Source organism: Thamnophis elegans, chromosome 6 (genome assembly GCF_009769535.1).
Source record: "Thamnophis elegans isolate rThaEle1 chromosome 6, rThaEle1.pri, whole genome shotgun sequence".
Lineage (NCBI taxonomy): Eukaryota > Metazoa > Chordata > Lepidosauria > Squamata > Colubridae > Thamnophis > Thamnophis elegans.
The window spans coordinates 70130691-70154159 of NC_045546.1; the positions used below are offsets into that span (position 1 = coordinate 70130691).

The window sequence follows — 23469 nt, forward strand, 5'->3', positions numbered from 1 at the left end:
GGAATGGGATCCTGGTGTTCAGCTTCAGAACCTTGTTCTGACAGTCCCACTCCTTTTTAGCATCATTTCATCCTTGCAAGGCAACTAGCCAAATGTCCTAGCCTCCTGCATGTAAAGGATGGGTTTTTATCTCTACCTTTGTCTCTGGGGACTTACCTGGCAGTTTGCCTCCATTCCTGTCCTTCAGCTGTACTGAAGAGCTCGGAGAGCTGTATAAATAGTACGGGACAGCTTGCTTCTTCATTCTTCTCCTCCTGTCTCAGGATCAGGCTAACCCTCTCAGCTGCTGAAGATGTGCTAGAGCTGAAGATACTTCTGCGGACGGCTTGGCAGAGGACCACAGAATTTATGCTGGAGGGTGCCCGGTCTGCACTGCTGCAGTTGCTCTTCGTGTCAGGCTGAGAAATTAAATCTCCTGTCATTTCTACGAGACAGTCCACTGTTGCACCCACTAGCCTTGTTTCAGACATTCTGAGATGAGGGCCGATTAGGGCTCTTCCTTCAGCACATTGCTTCTGGGCCTCCCACTCCTCTCTTTGGCAAGCTGCTTGGTCCCAGTAGAGCAGAAGCTGAACAGAGCCAACAAGTCATCCTGGCTTTATAAGGGACTGGAACTAGTTCAGGCCAGATCCACCAAAATAAATGGCAGCACCACCCCAAACAATATTGCAAGGGAGAGAGGTTCAGCCCTGAAGAGACCAGTCTGAGCTCACCTAGACAGCTCCATTCTGCCCATTCAATCAGAGCCTGCTCACCTCATATAGAGGAGGCTCGGGCTTGTTTACAACTGTGCACAGGGCAAGCTGTCCTGCGAACCAGAGAAATTTGAGACAAGAAAAGTGTTAAGGTGGGGGTAGGGGGAAAAAGAGCAGAAACCTGACACATCCTGTCTTGTAATGCAGGGAAAGCTGAAAGGTTTCCAAAAAGTAGAGAAATTGGGGCTCTTTGAATAACAATGAATTTCCCAATGTGGAGGAGATGTAGGCAACTTCCTGGGAATATTTACCTGGCCATAAATGCATTTCTGGATGGCTGAACTAAGACCAGACACAGATCCATCCCATCTAAATCCATGTAATCAGGGAAGCTGAGGCTCCCTGCTCAAATCATTTAAGTATGACTTGACATTAAGTATGCTCATGACATTTAAGTAAATAGGCAATAAAATTGTGGTCTTATTAACACTGTTCACAGAGGTCAGGATGGATGATACTTTTTACAGGATTGTATGAATTCTCCTAGGGACAACTGTTTTGGTCAATTAGGTCAACCCTGGTGCCTAAGGAATGTAGGAACAAACCCATGTTTTCGTGGCTCAACAGTACCTACTTTCTGGAGCAGGGCATGTTTATCTGATCCAAAGTCATCCTGCTGGCTTTTGTGTTTAAGACAGGACTACAATTAAAAGTTTACCACTTTCTAATCCAGTGTCTTTCATCACTATGCCAAACAGCGTAGTTTGCTTTGTTTGCTTAAGAGATGTGGGGGCTCAGTGGCTAAGACACTGACCTTGTCGATCAGAAGGATTGGCAGTTCGGCGATTCAAATCCCTAGTGCTGCATAATGGAGTGAGCTCCTGTTACTTGTCCCAGCTTCTGCCAACTTAGCAGTTCAAAAGCATGTAAAAATGCAAGTAGAAAAATAGGAACCACCTTTAGTGGGAAGGTAACAGCATTCCGTGCACCTTTGGCATTTAGTCATGCCACATGACCACAGAGACGTCTTCAGATAGTGCTGGCTCTTCAGCACTTCAGCATCGCCTCCTAGAGTCAGGAATGGCTAGCACATACGTATGTGCAAGAGGAACCTTACCTTTTCCTTTTATAATTCTTTGAAATAATGGAAAATGCTTGTAGCTCGGTTTTAGGTTTTGGCAGTGGTTTGTTCTTCTAGCTTGTTTCAATTTAGTTTTTGAATATTTCATTACCAGACTACGTAACATGAGCAGCAGGAATTTTTTTTCCTATTCTCCTTAGCTTATAAATGTCTTGTGTAGCAGTATGGTAAATTGGTTGTATGATTGGCTAACAAACATTAACAAGCATATTGATCTAGATCCAGCATATGAATATGTAAGAAACCAGACAATTTGAATGATCAATCAACAAGAGAACCAATCAGCTGCTCAGAATTTAAATATAGCTCCAAACAAACAGCCAATCACACGACCAACTGGCCACATTGGTACATAAGACATTTATAAGCTAAGGAGAATAAGGACAAGAATATCCTGCTGATGATGTTACGTAATCTGGTAACAAAACGTTCAGAAACTAAATTGAAACAAGCTTGGAGAGCAAACCATTGCCAAAAACTATAGCTGTTATCAAACTTGCAAGAAGAGGAAACATGTGTCTTCTGGCATCTGAGAACTGTTCATTTAGCAGGTAGGGTGGGATCAAATTGGACCAAACTGATGTTGGATTTCTCATCACGTTTGTATGTATTTCATATTTCTTAACATTCCATCTCCCTCCCTTTTAAGGTAATAAAAAGAGGAAGAAGTGTTTAGGCTTTTCCTCTGTGCTATAATTCTAATGAAGTAACCTACATTGGGCTGTATTTAGCATTTTAGTATTATCCTTCCCCATATCTGAGTGTTACAACCTGGAGAGGATGGATATTCTGGATTAAACATAGGGAAGCCTTTTTTTGAGAAGACAGCTATAAATTTTCCTCTATTTATTCTAACGTATTTGCAAACCATCCAAACCAACTGCAAATCTAGGTGGCAAAGAAAAAAGTATAAAAAGAAATAATCTATAAAATAAAAGCAGTACCATATTCACCTACGAGGAATACTCAGAATCAAACCATTCAAGGTGAAGGAACATTGGAATAATATGGCTTTAAGGGCCTTGTGGAATGCAAAAAGGAAGGAGGCCAAATGAATCTCTGAAAGTGTATTCTGCTTTATGAGAACTACAGCACAGAAGGTGTGCAGCCTTGTGCACACACATATACAACCTTTGGGGGAGGGGAATTCTCCATAGCACCTTGGGATGTTCAGACAAGATGAGCAAGTTCAAGTCTGCCAAGGTGGTGCATGTTATGATCTGGTTCTACCTGATAAACCAGCACTTTGAATTAAGCCTGAGAGCCTCCTGGGAACCAAGACAGCAACCTAAGGATTAATGTTATCCTGAAATGGCAAGTTGTCCAATCAGCAGGATGGCTGCTACATTCTGTACCAGCTGCAATTCAAGTCATCTCCAAGGGCAACACCATTGTGAGCTCCAGTGAAGTAATGCAATAGCAATAGCACTCAGAATTTAGATACCGCCGCATAGTGCTTTACAGAACTTTTTGGGCGGTTTTCATTGTCAGCATATTTCCCCCAACAATCTGGGTCCTCAGTTTACCAACCTCAGAAGGCTGGAAAGTTGAGTCAACCTTGAGTCAGTCATAATCGAACTCCAGGCTGTGGGCAGAGTTAGCTTGCAATACTGCATTCTAACCACTGTGCTACCACAACTCCAACCACGTGATCAGGACATGAGTCACCTTCATTAAGCCATCTGTGCTAGATGAGGTGTTAAATGGCATACTAGCCAAAATTGACAATGTTAAGTTACAATATATGGTTTGAATTAGAGGTGTGTGTTTTTTGTACATAAATATATGAAAGTCTGTTGATATATCTACAAGAAAGTGCAAGTATTCCTATGCATTGACCGCTTGAACTTTTATTCCAAAATATTTTCATAAGATGAATTAAGTGATCAGTTGCACTTTGTGTCAATGCTCTTCACATCTTGAGCCCTCCATACACATTTAGTTCATTATCCAGTTCATTATTTTACAGTAAAAAAGTTATTATCTATATTCCTAAAGCATTCAGGAGATATTGAGATGGAGGAGAGAAAAGAGGTTTATTTTATTGGTTCTTCCTGATTATTCACATTTTTAAAAGTTTCTTACTTTTTTTCAGACAAGTAATCTGCTACAGTATGCAAAATAGCTACATTTTGTGTGCCAGCTTATAAAATCCACTAAAAGATTCTTACAGATTGAACTTTTATTCCAAAATATTTTCATAAGATGAAATAAGTGATCAGTTGCACTTTGTGTCAATCCTCTTCACATCTTGAGCTCTCCATACACATTTAGTTCATTATCCAGTTCATTATTTTACAGTAAAAAGGTTATTATCTATATTCCTAAAGCATTCAGGAGATATTGAGATGGAGGAGAGAAAAGAAATTTATTTTATTGGTTCTTCCTGATTATTCACATTTTTAAAAGTTTCTTACTTTTTTTCAGACAAGTAATCTGCTATAGTATGCAAAATAGCTACATTTTGTGTGCCAGCTTATAAAATCCACTAAAAGATTCTTACAGATTTACTTATTAAATAGGCTTTTTCTTCTGTAGCTGCATTTCATACATTTTATGTACTGAAAATGATGTTGCTGGTTTGGGACCAAAAATAAAACAACTTACTTCTGTGTGCAATTACAACATACCTACAAAGGCAGACATAACAAACAGCTCAGGGCTAATACTAAAGATTGCTACAAAGGGATAGTGTAAAGAAACCACTATATGTGTATAGTTCAAATATGTTTGCGTGCACCAAAATATCAGGTGTTTTTACTGTAAACAATGCACATCTCATGGAGTCGGGTGGGGCTAAGAAGATGGAAAGTGTCCAGCAAGTGTAACAAACACGTTTCACTGAGACACATAATGACATTATTAGGTGCCAAACATGAGCGCCTGAAAAAAGTAGAATTAATTATCTATTAAGAACATTTCTGTTTGGTGTTACAGCAGAATTATTAATTTTGCTGACAATTTCAAAACATTCAAATGTCACAACTAACAAAAACAAATTCTACGGTGACCTTAAGCTGCTGATAAATAAGGTGCCATCTACATTGAATTTACATAGCATACAAAACAATGTGAGACTAAGATGAAGTGAAACAGGATAGTTTATAACAATTGTTCAGTCTCTGTCTGGTAGTCTTGTGACTTGAGCAATTCACAACAATGCTTAATCTCCTTCATCTGTCTTTATTTATTTATTATTGTTTATCTCGTCTTTACCTTCTTTATAAATAACTTGTGGCAAACACACATAATGCTCCTTACATTTCCTATTTTCCCCACAACAACAAGAACCCTGTGAGGTGAGTTGGAGTGAGAGCGAGTAACTGTCGGGTTCCAAAGGGTTAATGAAAACAGCGAAACATGGAGACAGTTGGAAAATGCAGTTTATCTTCTTCCTCCGGCACAAACTGACCAACAAAGCAGTAAGGCAATGAATAAATTGTCAGAGCTGACACCCAGTGTTCCCCACCACCTTTTATAGTTACTTGGTAATTAGGCTAAACCCCATCCCCACTCTTGTGCACACCCATCACCTTGTGACCCAGAGTGAAAACTACCAGGCAGTTAATCATGGATTGTTCGCAGACAGTTGTCAGTTCTGGAATGTTTTCAGTGGAAACCTCCCGGCAGTCAATCAAGAAGAGCTTTGTAGAGTTATCAGGTAGACTGCTTGTGGAGGAGGAAATCTCCATCTGGTAAGCACCATCCTTGGCAGCTGGCCCTGTTGTCCCCCCCCCCAAATGAAAGCCATGCGTCCCCTCTACCACAGAGACAGCATCTGGGGAGTTAAGTTAGTGTCAGCCTCTGCTTCACTTGCTTGCTATCGGTTGCCATAGAAATGGGGAGAGTGGGGGCATGGTATTTGGGAAGGGAATTGTATGGTACTGGAGGAGAAATGAAGAAGGGAGTTTCCTTTTCACCATCTTCTGTGCATGCTGATGGCTGATGTTTGGTCTTGGTCAAGGTCAACCATCTTGCATACCAACCTTATGAAGTCTTTTGAAGATGCACCCCACATGATACCTTAGAAAGTTGCAGATTGGACACTGGGCTGAGGTAATTGGAGGGAGGGGGCTGGGTAATCATTTGATATGTACTTGTTCGCGCCTTTTTGGCTCAGATCTTGCTTATGGTGCATCCAGACCTCTAAGGGTATCCCTCCCCCTTCTAGTGAATGCCGCCATGTCAACAGGATCCACCGGACTGCGAATGCCTCTTTCTCCCAAACTTTCTCCCAGTTGCGTTCGTTCCCTGTTAACCTCCTTGAGGTGTAGGCACACAGCTGTAGGACTCCATTGTTCCTTTGTAAGAGGACTGCAGCCACTGCCACATCACTGGCATCTGCCTGAACCACAAATGGTTTAGTGGGATCTGGATGTTTCAGTACTGACTCTTGTGCAAACAAGGACTTCAGATGCTCAAACGCTTGCTGACACACTATTGTCCACACAACCAGGCTTCCCGGTTGAGGGTTTGTCGTGAGATGTTTTGTACATAAGAGGTCAGTTAGTAGAAGGGCCACTTGGGCAAAGGATGGGATGAACTGGCGATAGAAATTGGCAAACCCTAAAAAACTCTGCAACTGCTTGCGGGTTTTAGGAGCCTGCCAGTCCAACACTGCCTTTACCTTCGCGGGGTCTATCTCCACCCCTTTAGGTGAAATACGGAACCCAAGGTAATCCAGTTGCATCCTGCAGAATTCACATTTAGACAATTTGAGGTATAAATGTGCGTCCGCAGCTTTTTAATCACTTGGCGTACAAGAGTTACATGTTCCTCCATGGTCTTGGTATATATAAGGATATCTTTTAAATAGATGCTCCTGCAACACCTCGTTAATTAGCTGCATGAACACCGCTGGGGCTCATTGCAGTCCAAAGGGTATAACCCGGAACTGGTAACTGCCTAGAGGACAATTGAAAGCTATCTTCCATTCATCACCAGCCCGAATGCGTACCCTATAGTACACCTCCCTGAGATCTAATTTCGTGAATATGTGTCGCCTGACTAACCTAGCCAGCATGTCCTTCATTAAAGGGAGGGGGTACAGATGTTCCACACAGATGGCATTAATGTGCTGGAAGTCAACACAGAGGCGTAAGCTGCCATCCTTTTTCTCCCGGAAAATAATGGGGGCAGCTACTTTTCTACGTATGCCCTCATTTCTGTTAGCTCTTGCGAGTCATAGAATATATTTGGGGCATTGGTAGTTTAGCCCCAGGGAATAGTTCCATGGCACAATCCGTGGGGCGGTGAGGGGGCAAAGTATCACATTCCTGTTCACAACATACATCTTTTAAGTCTGTATATACCTGAGGGAATTGCTCTTCCCCAGCTGTATGTACTGATGGCACTGTAGCTCGGAATCCCACCGGGCCCTGGGCCGTGGTTTGTGCCTCATGAGAAGGGGGACAAGACCGAGGCCTATTCTGAGATGCCTACTACCACCACACCACCATGTAGTGGGTCCCCATTTGTCCAACTGTGCCAAGCCTAGTACAATTTCCTCTGTAATGTTTGGAACCACTACAAAACGCAGGACCTCCCGGTGATACAGATTCAAAGCCATTATTAGTAGCAAGCCATGGACCTGATTAAAGCTTCCCCAGGTCTTACTCAATTTTTCACAATATCACTACACAGAGAAGCTTTACCTCCATATCCTCTATTATTTGGTTTACAAATTGCACTGAGAATAATCAATGCTCATCCAAACCATCTTAGCTAAATTTGTACAACCTGGGTGAATCACATTATGGCTTAGCATATTTACCAACTCTGGGTTCACATATTGCGCAAAACTGTGATATACTTGAGTCTGAAATTAGTATGATGTTTGATGTGTGAAATCAAAAGAGGAATATGGGATCAGCAACACAAGGGAAGAAACAGTGACAATATAGCAATTAAAAACCGCAAACATTTTATATCCACAATTTTGGACAACAGCACAGATGGATTGCCTATCTTGTATGCATATAACCAATGTGAAATATACACCAACACAAATTGTTTACTTCACTTGTTGAAAGAAGATCAGAGTCATGAACACTGGAAAAATCAATATCAGCTTTCTAGCCTTGATTAGAAGTTGATTACCAAGTTGGTAACCTCCTGTTCTGGTTGTTACCCTTAGCAACAGCTGACTGATCTGGAGGAGAGATGGAAGTTGCAGTCTACTCATTCTTTCTCTATATCTTGATTTAGTTTCTGGAAACTGCTGTTCAGACATACTCATGGAAAATAGCTTTATCTCCTATCATTGATTATCTGTGCAAGAGATAATCTGAGATTTCCATGCCTATGTGCCCAGGGCAGCCTCCCATTGCTGCCTCTTTCTCAGTTGCATAGTCTACAATGTATAGTCAAATGCCACGTGCCACACCCTGAAAGTAACAGGAACATTTTGTTGTTGTTGTCTTCCACTGTTATTAAACTGTTCGTGAAAAGCTGACAGGTTGCTACAGGTCTTTGGAGAAGAAAAGAAGTTTTACCAAAGGAAAAAAAATATGCTTAACTAGGAAAACCACTAAAAGGGGGTTTGAATTTTATAGGAATCACAAGATGGCAGGTCAATGCCACACACTTGTAAATCTGTGTTAATCCCCCCCCCCCCCCGCTCCAAGTAATTTTTTACAACTATTACTATCTTTTCAGGAATGGTTTTTGTCATTTCTTAAATATTTTTCATATTTTCAGCTTAGAACTATTCAAAGTACTATTTCATAGCGTTTGAAAATTCAAGTAAAATATTGTGACAATATTTTACTGTATCTATATCTGTATAGCTCCTTACTCAACATCCAATTCCCTTTCTGGGTAAAAGGAATTATGCATTAAGACTTCCCATTATTCAGCAGAAAAGGAGTAAGAAGTAGTAAACTAAAGGAGAGTATGAAATAAGTTTATGCCAACAACCCTAATGATGCCTCTCCACACTTTTCCGTCCTTGCAGCACATTCTTAATACCACCATCTCCATACATGGCTCCATGTAGTGCTATTTGTTACATATATGTAACAAGTGTTCTTACCTGTCTCTTCTCTGAGGTTCTCATCAACTCTATCCAACTTGGACTTTCTCCATTTTCTCTCTTACCTCCTATTTTTCGCTTTGTGAATCTATTTTTTCATTAGGACCAAGGTACCTTTTAAAATGTCTTTCACTTTTGTTTTCAATCCATATTCCTCATCATTTATTCATCCTTGATTTGTTGCTTGTTTTGTAAGTTACATTATCTTATTCTCACTGCATTCAAATTATTTTTATGTTTCTCTTGACATTCGTAACTCTCAATTCTCTATAACCAAGTGGGCAGAAGTGTTATCTTAGCCATTTGTGCTACCAGTACTTTCAATATCCATTCTTCACAACAAACTACACATTCCTAACCCTTTCTGTACCGGCACTTGTACAGCTTAATATGATATCAATAATGTCCCACCTATTCAACTATTGCCAATATCAAGTATTGCCTAGGTAGGTAGACATATCCATCTACTTTAGTTTCTATCTCTAGATCAGGGAGTTCCATCCTTGGCAACTTTAAGATTTGTGGATTTCAACTCTCAGAATTCCCCAGCAAGTTTTAAAGTTGCCAAGGTTGTGTAAGGTTTTCGAATTCAGCTCAGAATCTGATAATTCTAATGAAACTTTGAATACGAGGCTACTGATAATCAGTTTTTATTTTCTGCAGAAAGCAAAAAGACTTAACATTTTTGTCTCCCACCTTAACAGAGCAGGCATAGAGAGAGAGAGAGAAGGAAAAAAACAGGTGCGAGCCTCACTGTCCAGTGAAAAGAAAACTTTTTTTCAAACTTCTTATAGTTTTACACAGCTTGCACAGATTGTCATAGGGTTATAATCTTGCACAGTTTGAACAGATCGTCATAGTGTTAGAAACATTATTTTATGTTATGCAAACTTGATTTTTCTCAGTGCACTGAAAACAATGGACTTTAGAAGAGGAAAGAAATACATATTCTGGTATATAAGGCAGAGCTTTGTTAGGGAATGCTGAACACACATTTCAAGTTGCAAGCGAGGTTATTTTGCAGAAATAAGTTACTTTATTAGGCTAAGCTTGGCAATTCGCCTAGAGGTTTTATCTATGAAGTTGGCACATTGGGTTACACTTTGTGTATGCTCTAATCCTTCAGAGATCCTTTCATTTGGATACCCCTGCTTTAGATAGAGCTTTCAAATAATCCACACCCTTTTCTGTCATACAATATTTCCCTTTTCCTACAAGAGTTCTGCAAGTCTTTGAATTCAGAACTGTCTACCCAATCTGGAGTTAGATTGGTTACTGAGACCGTGGTGAATTTGTTATCATATAATATCTTTTCATCTTTAACACTTCTTCATACTTTCTCTTCCTGCAATTTCTTTACTACTATTCCTTTCACTTTTTTCTTCTGTCCATTTTCCCCAAAATACATTATTGAGATTATCATTCAGAACCTCTTCTCAAAGATTCTGTCCATCTGTCCTTATAAAACAGCAATGACTTATGCTTAGAACAAAGAATATAGAATAATAGAAGAGATCTTGGAGGTCTTCTAGTCCAACCCACTGCTCAAGCAGGAGACCATATATGGTACCTATGGTATGCGTGCCACAGGTGGCACACAGGTGGCACACGGAGCCATTTGTCAGGGCACGTGAGGTGTTGCCCTGTCAGCTGGCCAGCGTGCACCTGAGTTCAGCCATTTTAAAGCCATTTTTCGCCCTCCCCAGGCTTTATAGGAGCCTCCCCCCCCCCCAGAGGCTTCAGGAGCTTCCCTGAAGCCTCCAGAACACAAAAAAATGGACCTTTGGGCAAACCGGAAGTTGGGAACTGGACTTCCGGTTTGCTCGTAGGGTCGGTTTAAGCCCTCCGGAGGCTTCAGGGACCTTCAGGAGGCTTCCCTGAAGTCTCCGGAGGACTAAAAAGGACCCTATGAGCAAACCGGAAGTCAGTATTCTATGTCCACAGCATTTCACTGGTCTACTAATTTAGTCACTGTAGCAAAGAATGAAGTAAGATTGATTTGGTATGATCTGTTTTAACAAACTCGTGCTGTCTACTAATTATAACTTTATTTGATTCTAGTTGTTTGCAGATCTGTTTTTTGATTATCTATAGAATAGATTAACCCCTTCATCTCTTTGACTTTCTCTCAAGTACTGGAAGACTGCTATCATATCACCTTTAGTCATTTAGATTAGACTTACTAGTTCCCTCAATCTTTCATCATTTGGTTTAGCCTCCAAACCTTTTATCATCTTTTTTGCTCTTAGACCACATGTTTGTGGAACATCCCTTTTCCTAAGTAGACACTTACATCTTTCTCATTCATTTTTGGGTGTCCACGTGGCCTATTTTCTAATATAATTTATTGTGATCCCGCCTCTTGTTCTCATTCAACCATTCATGTCACTTAGCAGAATAATTTTCTAACCAGGATCACATTCCTTCAAAATATTGCAAATCATTCCCCAAGATAATATTATATTTTGAGAACAACACTGATTACTTCTCATCCTTACTTTTAAAAACATTACTTTCTTACCTGGAATCTGGCCATTTTCGACAGTAACATTTTAAAATAATTTCAAAAGAATAACTTTACTGTTAAAGACTTCAGTTATGTTCAGGTAAGCAAATGTATTTATTTTAATAAAATGCAACAGTCTTGTCTATGAAAATTGTACGATTCACCCTAGTTTAGAACTTTGAAGATTTATTTAATTATGCAGACAGTCATTTTAAAATAATATGTTGCAAATGTAACTGTAAATAGTATATTGGATTTCTGTAGATTGTTTAAAGTTAATTAAATATGCATTCATATTGAAGTGATTGATACAAAGTAGCTTTTTAAATTGTATTAAATGCTGTAAGAGAATAAACAAACAAAATATCAAGTGATTTGTAAAAATTTCCAAGAATTATCACCAAACAAAAATTCTATAAGTAAATCACAAATTATAGCAGATAAAATAATCCAGTATTTCAGATATAACATTTTGACTACTGTGTTTCCCTGAAAATAAGACAGGGTCTTATTTTCTTTTGACCCCTGAAATATGGCCTTGGCCTTATTATTGGGGGAGGGCTTATTATTTTCTGGCAGGTGGGGCAGGAGAGAATGCGGTGCACGTCTTTCCAGCTCCATCACGTTCCTCACCATTGTGTCCAGGGAAGCACCTTGTAAAAAAACCCTTCTCGCAAGTTCTATCAAACTTCTCGAACTCGGGGGAAGGCATTTTTACAAGGTGCTTCCCTGGACACTATGGCAAGGAATGCGACGGAGCTGCCAGACTCCACTAAGATGCGCGTCTCATGGCCCAATACATCCTACCCCGCCCCAATAGTAAGGCTGCCTGGCTGCTTCCCTTCCCTGCTGTCCCTTTAGTGAGAGGGGTGGCAGTGGGGCAGGCGAGAAGCAAGGCGCACGTCTTACCTTTCCAGCTCCGTTGCGTTCCTTGCCATTGTGTCCAGGGAAGCACCTTGTTAAAAAAAACCTCGCGAGCTTGGTTGAAGCTTGCTGAGGGATGCAATGAAGAGGCTTGTATTCTGAAAGAGTGCTGGGCAATTCCTATTGTGTCTTAATGGCTTTGCCCTGGTTTGGATCTTGAGTGAGGTCTTATCCCCTCACCCTGAGGCTGAAGGTCTTTTGTCTTATAGATAGGTTGGCCCAGTCCTTCTCAATGGACACCAAATATCTGCTGGGGGCAGGCAGCTGAAGCTCTGTGTTTCTGTCTCCCTTAAGATTTCTATTTCTCTTTTATGAGAAATATAATATTCTGCCTTTTTAAATATTTCCTAAAATATTTCATTCTTCTAAGAGAGGGGTGGGTGCTAACTTTCTACAATATGCAAAAGAGAAATTCCTAGGTGTTTGTCTGAGCTAATTTTGTCAACCTTTTCTCTGTTGCCTATCTGAGTTTCTGTCTTGGCCCAATCTTTCGGAATGGATTACCACAGTGCATTTCTAAAAGCTGGCCTCCTCAGTTTCTGCTTGGGGTAGGGAAAGTGGGGCTGGTTTCTGAATAGTCTGGCCCAATCTTTCTTAATGGGTACAAAATAACTGCTGGGGGCTATTAAGAAAGACTGGATCTGCTTTCTGTCTTATTAAAAATGTTTCTCCATTAAAGAAATATAATATTCTGCCTTTTCCCAAAATATTTCTCTCTCTCTCCCTCTCCCTCTCTCCCTCTCTCTCTCCCTCCCTCCCTTGCCCCCTCCCCCTCCCCCTCTCCCCCTCTCTCTCTCTCTTACACACATACACTGAATGTATATAAAATGGAAAGAACTGTGGAAAAATGGTACTGAAAATATATATCTCTAAAGAGTGGGAAACACGTCTAACCACACTTAAATTATAAACCTTCTGCCTATATTTGAAGATGTCAGTCTTGGTGAAATTATTGTGCCATGGGATATGGAGAACCAAAAAATCAATGATCCAATAAGAACCCCTTGTTTCAAAGCTCTGCAACCAATTACAACATCACAGGTTGCCCAACCCAGGAAAAGACTGGGAAACTATAAAACAAAAATGCATAATGAGACTCTTCCTGCTTTTGGTACCTAATACACTAATTGTTTAGGAATGGGGACAGTATATTAGCTGTAAAACTCCTCCACAATTTTATTGTGATTATTTCATAAGTTGTTTAAGAAAACTCTCTTCACTCCCAGAAGTGACTAATTATAGGGTTTTTAATAGATAATTTACTACCTTGTTTGGAAATCTTGCTGACTTTAATAATTAGCTTCAGGTAAGCTCATTGCAGTGGAATTTTTGTTTTCATAATTCAAGACTCCTTCTGAACAAAAGGTTTGTTCTTACTGAGGGAACCTGCAAGTTCTTGGGTGATACCCACTAAAACACCAATTCTCAGAGAACTTGAAAATTTCTAAGGGGATTTCCTAGGGTGAAAAGCTAAATTATGCAGCTATCATATTACTCTCCTTGAAAAGATTGTACACAGCAATAGAGACAGGTACTATACTTATCTGAAAGAAACATATAACCTTGATTTCAAAATAATAGCCCCAGGAGAAGAGTTTAAAAATTTAAAATAAATTTTATAAATACATTTTAAATAGAAGTTTTATTTTAAAAAAAACACCCTATAATCTGCATAAATCTCAGACAGTCCTCCACTTTTAAAGATATTGGCAAAAACAATTTTTAAAAAAACCTTAATTTTTGCCAAGTAAATCCAACCTCTTGAAAATTGGTTAGTTAGAGAACAGTGGTTATCCTATCATAGTGCAAAATACAGTGACTTAGATGAAAGTATGTTGCTTTCTTTTGAGCTGCAGTTGTCATCTCAGAACAAACCTCTTTTATGAACACAACCATGAAAGGAACATCAATTTTCCTGAGTACATTAATAATATCAATTTACCCTAAAAACTCATTTAACATGAGACCATTCTAAATGGAAAGCACTTAGCTCTTGATGGAACTCAACAAAAAGAAAAGAACATAGAATAACAGAATTGGAAGGGACCTTAGTAGTCTCCTAGTCCAACCCTCTGCTCAAACAGGAGACCCTATACCATTCCAGACATTTCTTCTTGAAAACTTCCAGTGATGGAGCACCCAGAACTTCTGGAAACAAGCCATTCTACTGATTAATTCTTCTCACGGTCAAGAAAGTTCTTCTTAATTCTAGTTTGGATCTCTCTTTGATAAGCTTCCATCCATTACTTCTTGTCTAGCCCTCAGGTATTTTGGAGAATAGGTCAATACCTTCTTCCCTGTGACAGACTTTAAAGTAATTGGAAGACTGCTATCATGTCACCACCTAGTCCTTCTTTTTGCTAGAATAGATATACTTAGTTCCCTCAACCATTCATCCTTTGGTTTAGCCACCAAATCCCTAATCATCTTTGTTGCTCCTCTCTGCACTCTAGTTTCTAGAGTCTTAAATGTAGCCTCACAATAAAGCAGTACTATCACCATGATCTATCTCTCTGTTGATGCAGTTTAGGACTGCATTTGGCTTTTTTGGCAGCTGCTGAACATTTTTGGCTCATACTTAAGTGGTGGTCCACTAGGACATCTGGATCCCTCTCACAGTTACTATTGTTGAGCCAAGGAACACCTATTCTATACCTGTGAGTTTGTTTTTCCTTGTCTATGTGTAGGACTTTACTTTTCTCACTACTGAATATCTGGGGGTGAAGCGCCCACATTTTTCTATCTTACCAAGAGGTAGCCTGTGGTCTACTTTGTCAAATGCCTTATTGAAGTCTAGGAAGACTATATTCACACTATATCCACATCCATGATATTGGAGTGGCTCTTAAAAGAGGGTTTTTCAGAGTTATTATAGGAAACTTTCTCTGATTTTTTGATAGCTGCTTATTGCAGAGCCAGACTCCCACTGGCAGGGATTCAAGTCAACAGATTAGAGAAGTGTTTGCTCAACATTCCTCAAGCTAAGTGAATCCACAGGAAAGAAGTCTTCTGTACTGCTGTACTTGCCCACCTATCTCTCACACAATGAGGGGTAATGATTGGTAGTGACTCAGTTTAGGAATGGATGGCAAGAAAACCCCAATTGCTACCCTGAAACTAGTCAGTCTTATATTCTGTGAAAGCTGAAGAACTGATAAGCTCAAAGGTAGGGGGCTTTCATATTTTATACCAATATATTTTTTCTCAGTTTAAGGATGGGAGAAAAGCAGATTATCATTGCTACGTGGATGAACCTTATGTCAAAATATTATTGGGTGCTTTAACACTGAGGAGAAATGAGGGAGGTTCTTACAAATGGTTTTAATGTTTATGTTCCCTTCCTAATTACTAATAATTGTTTATTGCCTAATTAGGAACTTGAAAATGTTTGCCTCTTGATGTGTGTCTCAGTTTTGAGGGTGTTTTTTTTAATGCAAGCAAGGAAATCTTTGTTACAAAAAGTGCTTCTTTTAAGAAGAGGCTGGACAGTCCCTTGTCTGAAATAATAGGATTTCCTGCTTGAGCAAGGGGGTTGGGCTAGAAGGCCTCCAAGATTCCTTCCAGCTTGATTCTGATTCTGAACATCAGAAATAATTAGTGGATCAAGAATACAGTCTGTTAACTTGGAATTTAAAATGCTCTCCTTTTCTGTCTTATCTACTGTGGTTAAACATTTCTTTTACAGCTGTTGTGTGGACTTGACTAACCAGGTTTTCCTCTAGGTTCTCTAGATTAGAAAGTGTGAGTAAGCCTTGTAGCCTGTACACAGCTCATCCACATAAAAAGTATTATTTACACATAAGTGTTATGTTGATGTTGCCTGCTTTATTCACTGGAGAAAAGGTGTGGGAAGGGATTTATCTATGTGAAGAACAAAACTGATCGGATCAGATATGGTTGGAAAACAACAATATAAAATCTAAAAAGAAAATGAATATAAATATACATCTATATACAATTTAGAAGTAGGGATTATGGTATAATCCTCCTCTCCCCTTTTCTCTCCCCCCCTCTCTCTTTCTCTCCTTTCTGCAGGGGAAATGATACACTATTTGTTCAATTTGTTATGTGACTGCCCTAGGGATTTCTCCTGATCTGAAGATGCGGCTTGCACTGCTTGCTTCTGTAACTGAAGCTTGACACCAGATAAGCTTGGTAGAGAGGTAACAGGTTTTCCATGTGGAAACGTTCTATAGTCCTAAACATTCCCATTGTCTTCAGTTTGGAAAGCTCTGCTTTGCTATTGTTGAAAGAAATGTCCTTCTGGGTTCGGCTCCAAGTGGGGGAAAAGACACTGGAGACATGGAGGCTGCTTGGAAAGATGGTTTTAATGGTGGACGGGACCACATGGCTTGAGTCCTGAACAGAAAAGGTGATCACATGCTTCAATGTTGGTGGAGAAAAAGAGAAGGGAAGGGGAGAAGAGAAGCTGAGTCCCTGGTTTTATGCCCTCTCTGGCCTTTGATCTTGAGCTTGTATTCTGATTGGTAGTCCGACTCCCATGGTGCCATGCAAGGGCAACTCTCTAGGCTGCATTTTGAATCCAGGTTTGGTTGAGTTCTCAGATGCCATGTGGTGAGTTGGGTAAAGGGCCAATATTGTCATGCCTTAATTCCATCCTCCTGAAGCTGAAGGGGAGAACTCTTTATTATGTAAAGGGACTGGCTTGGCCTTCTTAATGGCCCATTGACAAAGTGGGTGGGGGCAGGAAGCTGCAGGGAGCTATTCTCTCTTTAAAACATGTTTCTTCCTTTTCACATCCAGGGAAATATAATATTCTGACATTTCAATATTTCCTAGGATATTTCATTTTTCTGGGAGAGGGCTGGATGATAACTTTCCACACTATCTTAGCACCTTGTGATATTTCAGAAATAGATTGAAACTGGGGGAACAGCCAGATAAAGTACAATCTCTCATTTCAGCATAAAATTTTCCACCTCAAAGCCTGAGCCTAACTCTGCACAATTAATGAGACCAGAGGGAGCTGCTGCTTTGGAAAAGACATTTGCCAATCCCTTTCCTTAATGTGCGCCGAGTGGGTAGGCTGGTGATTTCAAAACCAGAATTAGCCCTCTGTCAAACCCCAGTAACACACCTGTGACTTGTCAGTTGGACTATTTCTGAACATAGGTCTAGTGTTCATTTAAAAGAGGACTAAGCCTCTGTCCAGAAATAGCCAAGCTAACAGTTCACAGGCATAAAGGAGAAGCATAGAATGAAGTGTGAGGAAGCAAATGGTACGTTCCTGGCTAGTGCTACAAAGAAGTGGTAGTGCTGATATCACAAGGCTGTGGCCAGCAGCACTGCTAGTCTGCAGGGAGGGAAAATGGTGTAGGAGTGGGGGAAATGGAACTACCCCACCCTACAAAAATAACAAAGGCAGGGGGAAAAAACTCCAAAAACCTTGTCAAAAACAAAAGTCCCTGTAATTCACATCTTGGTGGCAGAAACAGTGACATGCAGCTGGCAGAATCTATCTGTTTCCCAGTTTAGATTGACCTTTTATGCCCCTGAGCCCTGGCACTCTTTTACAAAGGCATTAAAGCTGTGTGAATAAGGAGCCCAGGGAAAACCTTCCTGGGAATTAGGTGGGCAGGTGCCTCTGCCAAAGCTAGGTACCCAGTCTCTCCTGCAGCCCACGAGAGGGCAGTACTTAGCAACTAAAGACAGGAGGGTGTGCTTGCAGCAGCCCAGTCTGACCAAGGAGAGCTGGGCAGAGTCCCGGGCCTGTCTCCTTCAGCAGCAGCATGAAGGAAACATGTTGGTTCACATCTAAATTATGCAGAAAGAGGGAGAGTGCTACTTTTGGAATGACTAAGGTGACTTTAAGCTGCCTCAGATTTGGGATGGGGATGAGCTGAAAGCATGTCATGAGTTAATGTCACATAAAAACACTGGGACATACCCATGCTGACATTAGGGAGATGCAAGGATGAAACCTGAGAGCAGCAAATGATTTTCATGGGAAAACATCTATAGTTCTTTTTAAGAGTGGCTAATTTTTGGGGGGGAAAACTTTTTATTAGTTATTTTGTGATTAGAGAAGCATGAAATAGGGCCAAATAGGAATACATCCAACTGTTTTTTTTTTTCTTATAGAATTGCTTGATTGGAAATGTTGAATTTGTAATTTCTAATTTGGTATGTTGCATATGTTACATATGGCATTTCACTAATTTTCATCATATTGGCAAGATGCTGAAATCAGATAATTTATAATAGCTGTAGGAAGGCTATCGTTATATAGCCTGAAATTGTTGTTGAACTGTGATTGTTACTATATATTCTACTCATCTTTTTCCATAGTGGAAAATTTTTCTATGATTTGAATTTTTCATACGTTCAATAGGTTTTTTTCCTGTTTATCCGTCTGCCAGAGCTGATGTTTCTTCCCCTTTTGCTGAATGTTTTCATCTCTTTCATTATAACTATCTTACTGAAAAGTTAATAAAAATTGATTTTGCGCTTCAAAAATTTCATTTATTTGGTATTCTTCATTTTCATTGTTGCCTATACTATTAGCATTCTCAGAGTTTTTTTTTCCTAATTCTTGCAGTTCAAGAATTGAGCAATGAATGAGCAATCTATTATGGAATTTTTCTTTTGTATATTTACTATTAAAAATGGATTGTGTATACTTTTGGGCCTCTTCTCCAAGATTGGTATGGTTGAATCTATTAGTAGCTAAACAAACACCAGCATAGCTCCCGATGAGGGGGGGGGATTATGATGATTATATTATCCATGATAATTATGGCTTGGTATTGCTCAGGGCTATTTTTTTTATAAAAGTTTTTATTTTTAAACAATCATAAAACAAACATAGACACGCACAAAGTATAAAAACCATCCACGAATTTCCTACAGTGTGTCGATTGGTTACTAAGCTTTTGTACCTCCTCACAATAGTCTTCACTTGCAATTTACATAAAATCTCATATCATCAATCTAATAGTATATTTATACAATTATTATTATTAAACATTAATTGACTATAGCTATTATTACATCCTTTTTATGTGAAATATTCTAAATTTAAAATAAATTTATATTATGGCATTTCATTACATCATCCTGGAATTCTCCAGTAACATTACATCTTTATATTCTATTCTATATAGAATTATTTATCTTTTATAACAAAGCTTTTCAACATCATCTCCATAGTCTTCATTTACAATTTATGTAAAATTTCATATTATCAATCTAATGTATATATGTGCATTATAAATCATTGTTAATCATTTATTTGACTATAAACTATTATTACTTTGTCTTATACATAATAATCAAAATGTAACCAAGTTTAACTTAATTTTTATTATGGCATTTCATTTCATCATCCTGTATCCTTCCAGTAGTAGTGCAGTCGTATATCTCTTGCCATTTGTAGAATTTGGATTCTAATTGTTTTCTTGAAAAGTCTTATGTGGACTTTTCTTGGCAATTTGTTATTCATTGCATATCTCAAAACCCTCCATCTGCTCCTTCCATCAGCTTGCCTTTAGTTATCACTGGTGCTTCTGTCAAACTTTTTCTCATTATTTCTGCCAGATTTCCTCTCTTTTCTTCTTCCATATTTTGAAGTCTGAGATAGAGTTCCAGTACATCAACCTCTCCTTTCGATATTCCACTCCTATCATTTCCCTCCACGCTCAATTTACTGCCAATGTCAACAATTTTCTTATCACTTTGTTCATATTTTCCTTCACGTTTTTGAACTCTATCCTCAAATTTCATCATAGTTTTAAAAATATTCGCAAATCTTCCCTCCATTCTTTCTGTTCTTTGTTCTATAATCTCAAATCTCTTTTCAATGTTTTCTGTACTTATTTGTAGTTTTTGAATTTCTAGCATAATTATTTGCAATGTTAATTCCTTTTTTTCTTCATGTTGCACCATTTTTCCAAGTTATAAACACTGCCACTAAGACATCCAGGACTTTTTGCTAGGTTTCGAATAGATTCACTGTAATCTTTCAAGTCAAGGCTTTCTCTTTACTCCCGTCCAGCTACTGATAGTACTCCAAAAGAGCACCTGCATAAACAAACAGTGCCCTTCCCACTGTCCCATTCAAAAAACAAAGTCATAAGCCTTGAGATATAAGATGTTTCTAAGCCTCCAGCCTCTAGGTGGCAGTGTTAATTCTTTTTCCTCTGTTTTTACCCCTCTCTTTAAGCTCCAAAGTTGAGAAAAGAAAAAAAAATGCTTAAAAGGTAAGATCCAGCCAAGCTTTGAAAAGAAAGAGATTCTTGATCCACAATACAAAAAATGGGGGAAAATAGAAGAAGAAGGGGAAAAAAGACCAGTCCAATTTAAAAAGTAAGAGGCATTTGTAAAAATTCCATCCATAAAAAAACAATTAAAAAAAGAAAGATAACACACTGATTTTAATCCAGGCTTAATTCACCACTTACTTTCTTCTGTCTTCAATTTTAGTTTTACTCTAAATCTTTTGGGGTATTCTCTTCTCTAATATTAAAATTTATCTCACCATTTCGACACACTGTCTCTCCTGCTTTTCTTCTGTTCAGGGGCTGTCCTGACCTTGTGCAGCTTCAATGACTGCTTCTCTTTCACCAGAAAAAAAGGTCTTCTCCTGGATCAATCAGGGGCTTTGTGATGTCCCTGAGATTAGCAGGACGTGCCCTTCTCTATCACCATCTCTATGGAATGGTTTAGGTCTAAAAGGACCGTCCAGCAGCAGAGATATCGACAGCAATGCTGGAGCTCCAAGATTGCACGTTGTGTCATCGTGATGTCAAGCCCCACCTCTGGTATTGCTCAGGGCTATTTTTGAAATCTCAATTCTTTTAAAATGCATAAAGTCACTAGAAGAATGTGGGCTGAGCTATTAGTAACATGCAGATGATACCTAGCTTTACCTGTTCTTCATTTGATAAAGGTGAGGGAGTCAGCATTTTAAACCAATGCCTGGGCAGTATAATAGATTGAATAAGGGACAAGAAATTGAGATTCAGTCTAGACAAGACAGTCAGATATACTGTTTGTGAGTGGTTCATCTGTCTAATCAAATGGGGGATCACCCTGGAAGGAACACCACCTTCTCCAAAAGGTTAAAATGACCAAGTAGCCTCTATGGTATATTATTATTAAATTTGTCAAGCCAAATCAGGCCCTTACGGAAGGATAGGAGCCAATCTCACCTTAGGAGACAAGATATTCCAAAGGGCTGGAGTCTTGGCAGAGAAGTCTGTTCTCTTGGACTTCGCCAGCCAGAATTTGCTGACCAACAGGGTCTGCAGCATGTTTCCTCTGCCGGCTTGGTTGGAGTAGGCCAGTCTGATAAGGATGGAATGATTTCTCAGGTAACTTGGATCTGTGCCATGTATGGCTTTAAAGATGATAACAAACACCTTGAATTGTACCTGGAAGCAAACTGGCAGCCAATGCACCTCACAGAAAAGTGGCATAACATGGGCCACTCTTGGGCCCCCCAAAACTGCCTGTACTGCCACACTCTACACCAGCTGTAGCTTCCAAATGCTCTTACATGGTAGTCCACGTAGAGCACATTGCAGTAGTCCAGAATGTCTTTTATCAGTTTTGACAAATACCCTGATTGGAACAGCTATACACCATATTTCAATCTCTGGTTTGTAAAACTTTTATCTTTTCTCTATTTTGGGTGTTTAGAACCTACAGTAGATTGCTGCAATGAATGGGAATTTTATATTGCTGTTCTTTTCTATGTACATTATATAGCTTTTGTGTTGTTTTATGCTTTTATATTGTTTCTATATTGTTTTACATTTTATAAATAAATAAATATAAATACAGTGCAAACAGTATTAATAGTAAGACTAAATAATTTATGTTATATCAACAAATATGACAGACAGGAAGAGTTCTGTTTTATTAATGTATTCTCAAAAGCACTTCAAACATACTTTATTTCCTGAGGAATACTTAATCAATATAAAAGGACTTTCCCACACCTTCTTGTAATCTATGTGTCAACAGCTGTAAGTGTGTTGGAACATTCTTTCAAGGTAGGTATTGGGTAGAGCTTGCCAAGAACTTTCCCCAGATTTGGAAATACAAATGTTTTATAGCCATTTCTTTGTTCCTTGCTGCAAGTCATTTTAAGATGGCCTTTAGCCAAGTCGGTGATAAGTTCCAATCCCAGCAATCATCTCAATCTTATTGCCTGAAAATCCAGCTGGAAGAAAAGAAGAATTTCTGGATCTGGCAAACAGGGGTTAAGAACTTACGGATTTATTTCAGTCATGCTATTGATTTAAAAGCACCACTGAAAGAAGTAATGAATAGTATGAATCCTAAAATATTAAATTTTATTTTAAAGTCAAATTAATATATGTAAACATCATAACTTTAGGATATTACAAATATTTATGTGTGTGTGTGTGTGTGTGTGTGTGTGTGTGTGTGTGTGTTTTCGTAGATTTTCACGGATGTAGGTATGCTGGTCTTGTTGTATTTGGGTCTTTTCCCATGTAAGATTGAGATTGTCTTAGCAACGTTTCGGCGAAGTCTCACTCGCCATCTTCAGGCTGAGTTTTGGGCTTAAAGCGTGATTGGAGCTGCCGTCTTTCTATAAATCTTGGTGTGTGTGTGTGTGTGGAGTGCTGGCTTTGTTTCAGTAAGTGGAATGACTGGTTGTGTGGTTGTATCATGATTGGTAGATTGATGCTAGCTGTGTGTCCATTGTTGTTTCGTGTTGTAACGGCCTGGGTGGTGGGTGGGGCTCGTTTGTTGACTAGGGCTGGTTTCCAGATGTCTGGTAGGCAGGAGGTGTATATGTATGTGTGTGTGTGTGTGTGTGTGTGTGTGTGTGTGTATATATATATATATATATATATATATATATATATATATATATATATACATACATACATACATACATACACACACACACACACACACACATACATACATATACATATACATACATAAATACATACATACATACATACATATACACACACACACACACACACATATTGAAACACCTTTCTGGTTGCATCTTCAACAACACAATGATTTTGTTCATTCCTTTTTTGTACAAACAAAATAGGGTCCAATAATTCTGAACTACTCTTTTTGTTGTATAAGCCTTATCTAGTGAGGTTTCTGGTAATATAGTATTTAAACATTTTTTCATTGTTTTGATAAAACTACCATA

General features: G+C 39.1%; 1 protein-coding gene across 1 annotated transcript in view; it reads right to left on the minus strand.

Annotated features, from left to right (window-relative positions):
• SLC4A9 (solute carrier family 4 member 9) overlaps window positions 1–422 on the minus strand; it is a 49570-nt gene extending 49148 nt beyond the window's left edge. Inside the window, exon 1 of the mRNA XM_032220446.1 lies at window positions 157–422. Coding sequence (XP_032076337.1) covers window positions 157–422 — 266 coding nt within the window. The remainder of the gene's footprint in view (window positions 1–156) is intronic.
• Between the last annotated feature and the right edge of the window lie 23047 nt (window positions 423–23469).